The sequence below is a fragment of the Rhinopithecus bieti genome, unplaced genomic scaffold (genome assembly GCF_001698545.2).
Source record: "Rhinopithecus bieti isolate Rb0 unplaced genomic scaffold, ASM169854v2 scaffold_27038, whole genome shotgun sequence".
Taxonomy (NCBI): domain Eukaryota; kingdom Metazoa; phylum Chordata; class Mammalia; order Primates; family Cercopithecidae; genus Rhinopithecus; species Rhinopithecus bieti.
This window is the reverse complement of record NW_016812221.1, coordinates 914038-918189: the sequence shown is the minus strand read 5'-3', so window position 1 is coordinate 918189 and position 4152 is coordinate 914038. Positions and strand designations below refer to the sequence as shown.

At 44.1% G+C, this 4152-nt stretch overlaps 1 protein-coding gene across 1 annotated transcript in view; it reads right to left on the bottom strand.

Moving 5' to 3' along the window:
• Window positions 1-4152, bottom strand: part of ZNF268 (zinc finger protein 268) — a 25559-nt gene that overhangs the window by 9182 nt on the left and 12225 nt on the right. Inside the window, 2 exon segments of the mRNA XM_017895647.1 lie at window positions 699-794; window positions 1085-1211. Coding sequence (XP_017751136.1) covers window positions 699-794; window positions 1085-1211 — 223 coding nt within the window.

Here is a 4152-nt window from a genome sequence, read left to right as displayed (position 1 = left end):
AAAAAAAAAAAAAAAAAAAAGGCAATAGCATACAGAAGCATAAAAGGGGTAGAATCTACTAACAGGTTTCAAAAAGAAGGAAGATGGGACTGTGGCTGTTGAATTTATGTGTAAGGGATTTAAACGTAATTTTCAAAATATAGAAAAGAAAGAGAAGGAGTATGAGAGTCACATCACGTGAAGTAAAGAGGAAAGGCTTGCTAAAATGCATAATGAAGTGAGTCTATCACCAAGACAGAGTAAGGAGGGAAATAAGGACGCCAATCAGAAGATTAAGAATGGATGGTAAGGCTGGGCGTGGTGGCTCATGCCTGTAATCCCAGCATTTCAGGAGGCTGAGCCAGGCGGATCACTTGAGGTCAGGAGTTCGAGACCAGCCTGGCCAACATGGCGAAACCCCGTCTCAACTAAAAATACAAAAATTAGCTGGGCGTGGTGGCGCACAACTGTAATCCCAGCTACTCAGGAGGCTGACGCAGAAGAACTGCTTGAACCTAGGAGGCAGAGGATGCAGCGAGCCGAGATCATGCCACTGCACTCCAACCTGGGCAACAGAGTGAAACTCTGTCTCAAACAAAAAAAAAAAAAAAAAGAGCACATGGTAATACGTGAGGCAAAGTACAAACAAGAGGAGCACATCACATTAAAATTCATGCTAATTCTGAATAAAGAGGAAAAGATTTGTCTCCATCACTCACTTGGACAGGACTGATTTGGAATTTGGGCCTGCACCACACACAGCTCTTCTCCTTGTTCCAACTTGAAGATGATATCAGGTTTGGTGTGTTGATACCCTATAAACAGAAAATCACAGACAACCTGGAACAAACAGGTTGGGATTCAGAGATTCAGAAAAATGGGAAGATTTGGTTTGAAGGTAGCATGATGAAGCTGCCTTGTTGCAATTTGGCAAAGTAAAGACCATTCAACTGGCATACTCTGCTGCCAACAGGGAACTAAGAAAATCTGGCCTTAAAATCTAAGTCCAAAATCACTAAGTATTTCACAGAAGGCCTCCAGTTTTCAGCAACCAAGAAGAAGCCTGGAGATCAAGCACACACCTCCTCAGGGAAGCAGCACTTACCTAGGGACACCAGGTTGCTATAGTTCTCCAACATCACATTCCTGTACAGGCACTTCTGTGCTGAGTCTAGCAGCTGCCACTCCTCCCAGGTAAAATCCACAAACACATCCATGAATGACAATGGTCCCTGAAATACAATACTCTCATCTAATCTCAAGTTATTTTACTAGGTTTGTGGAAAACTAGCTGCTTAGGGTGTCTATTACTTATGTTCAACTTTGTGAGAACAAAAATTGTACTGAAAACATGCATCAATGTGCATTAAATCAGTCATCTTTCTTTCTTTTTTTTTCGTTGAGACGGAGTCTTGCTCTGTCACCCAGCCTGGAGTGCAGTGGTGTGATCTTGGCTCACTGCAAGCTCCTCCTCCCAGGTTCACGCCATTCTCCTGCCTCAGCCTCCTTAGTAGCTGGGACTACAGGCGCCCACCACCACACCTGGCTAATTTTTTGTATTTGTAGTAGAGATGGGGTTTCACTGTGTTAGCCAGGATGGTCTCGATCTCCTGACCTCATGATCTGCCCGCCTGGGCCTCCCACAATGCTGGGATTACAGGTGTGAGCCACCGCTCCTGGCCGGAAATCAGTCATCTTTCATTTAACATTTGACAACTACGATAAACTCCTTTTAACAAATGCGATAAACTCTCTTTAAAGGTTTTTTTTTTTTTGAGACGGAGTCTCGCTCTGTCGCCCAGGCTGGAGTGCAGTGGCCGGATCTTGGCTCACTGAAAACTCCGCCTCCCGGGTTTACGCCATTCTCCTGCCTCAGCCTCCGGAGTAGCTGGGACTACAGGCGCCCACCACCTCGCCCAGCTAGTTTTTTTGCATTTTTTAGTAGAGACAGGGTTTCACCATGTTAGCCAGGATGGTCTCGATCTCCTGACCTCGTGATCCGCCCGTCTTGGCCTCCCAAAGTGCTGGGATTACAGGCTTGAGCCACCGCGCCCGGCCTAAAGTTTTAAGCTATCCTAGAAACCATCTATACAAGGGTTCTCAGACATGGGACATTCAGTACTAAAGGCAGGACAGTCAGACAAAGAAGTTCGAATGATCACTCCTACATCTGCAATACAGTTACCGACCTCTAGGTTCCGGGAATATAAAAATGAATGAAATAGAGTCCTGCCCCCAAGAAGCATTCAGCACTGCACAAGGAAGGAAAGCTACATATGCAAATGCAACTGGAAGTCAATGAAGTTAAAATAAAAGAACACAGATTACAACATGCGCACAAAGGAAGAAGTAAGCAGTGCTATTTGACAGGGTCAGGTGGAATCTGTGAAAGGGTACTATAGGTACCTAGAAGAAAAGACACATTAAAACTTTATGGACTAAAAAGGTAACTGCCGTAAATAGCAGCCACTCTGTGGGATAAAAGACCTAGACATGAAAATATACAGATGGTAAATGAGCATACAAAGCATGCTCAATGCCATATGTCATTAGGGAATTGCAAATCCGGAAAAAGTAAGACACCACTACACATCTATTAGAATGGATAAAATCCAAAAAACTGACCACCAAATGCTGGAGAGGATGTGGAGCAACAGGAACTCTTATTCATTGCTGGTGGGAATGAAAAGTGGCAGAGTCTCTTTGGAAGCCAGTTTGGCAACTTCTCACAAATCTAAACAGTCTTACCATATAATCCAGCAACTACGCCCTAGGTATTTATACAAATGAAATGAAAACTTACGTCAAAACAAAAAGAGAAGACATACATGGCAAGTATCATATATGAAAAGAAGTTATCATCACTGAACCCACAGACATGAAAAGACAAACTACTCTATGCACATAAATTTGGTAAGTTAGATGAAAAGGACATATTCCTTGGAAGACACAAATTACCAAACTTACTCAAGAACAGATAAACGGGCCAGGATGGCTCACGCCTGTAATCCCAGCACTTTGGGAGGCCAAGGCAGGCAGATCACGAAGTCAGGAGAACAAGACCATCCTGGCTAACACAGTAAAACCCCGTCTCTACTAAAAATACAAAAAAGTAGCCGGGCATGGTGGCACACACCTGTAGTCCTAGCTACTCAGGAGGCTAAGGCAGGAGACTCACTTGAACCCGGGAAGCAGAGGTTACAGTCAGCCAAGATCGTGCCACTGTATTCCAGCCTAGGCGACAGAGTGAGACACCATCTCAAAACAAAAAACAAACAAATAGATAAGTTTAATTAATAATTATATATCTATTAAAAGAATAAAATTTGGGCCAGGCGCGGTGGCTCACACCTGTAATCCCAGCACTTTGGGAGGCCGAGGTAGGTGCATCACGAGGTCAGGAGATTGAGACCATCCTGGCTAACACAGTGAAACCCCATCTCTACTAAAAATAAAAAATTAGCCAGGCGTGGTGGTGGGCACCTGTAGTCCCAGCTACTCAGGAGGCTGAGGCAGGAGAATGGTGTGAATTTGGGAGGCGGAGCTTGCAGTGAGCCAAGATGGTGCCACTGCACTCCAGCCTGGGTGACAGAGTGAGACTCCATCTCAAAAAAAAGAAATAAAATTTGCAGTTAACATCATACAGATTGGAAAGAAACAAAACTGTCCTTTTTTACAGAGAGAGTAAGAAGGAAACTGACGATGTCAACAAAAAGATTAAGATGACATGACTGTTTACAAAGAAAATACCAAAAAATCTAAGAAAGTTCCTAGAACTAACTAGTGACTGTAGCAAGGCCACAGGATACATGGTCAATAGATAAAAGTTGGCTATATGTCTATATAACAGCAATAAATCCTTTGATTTTGTAATTAAGAAACTGGCTGGTGCCATGGCTCACACCTGTAATCCCAGCATTTTAGGAGGCCGAGGGAGGTGGATCACTTGAGGTCAGGAGTTTGAAACCAGCCTGGCCAACATGGCGAAACCCTGTCTCTACTAAAAATGGTGTGGTAGTGCACACCTGTAGTCCCAGCTACTCAGGAGGCTGAGGCGGGAGAACTGCTTGAACCCAGCAGGCGGAGGGTGCAGTGAGCCCAGATCGTGCCACTGCACTCCAGCCTGAGTGACGGAGCAAAACTCCTCAAAAAAAAAAAAAAAAAAAAAAAAAA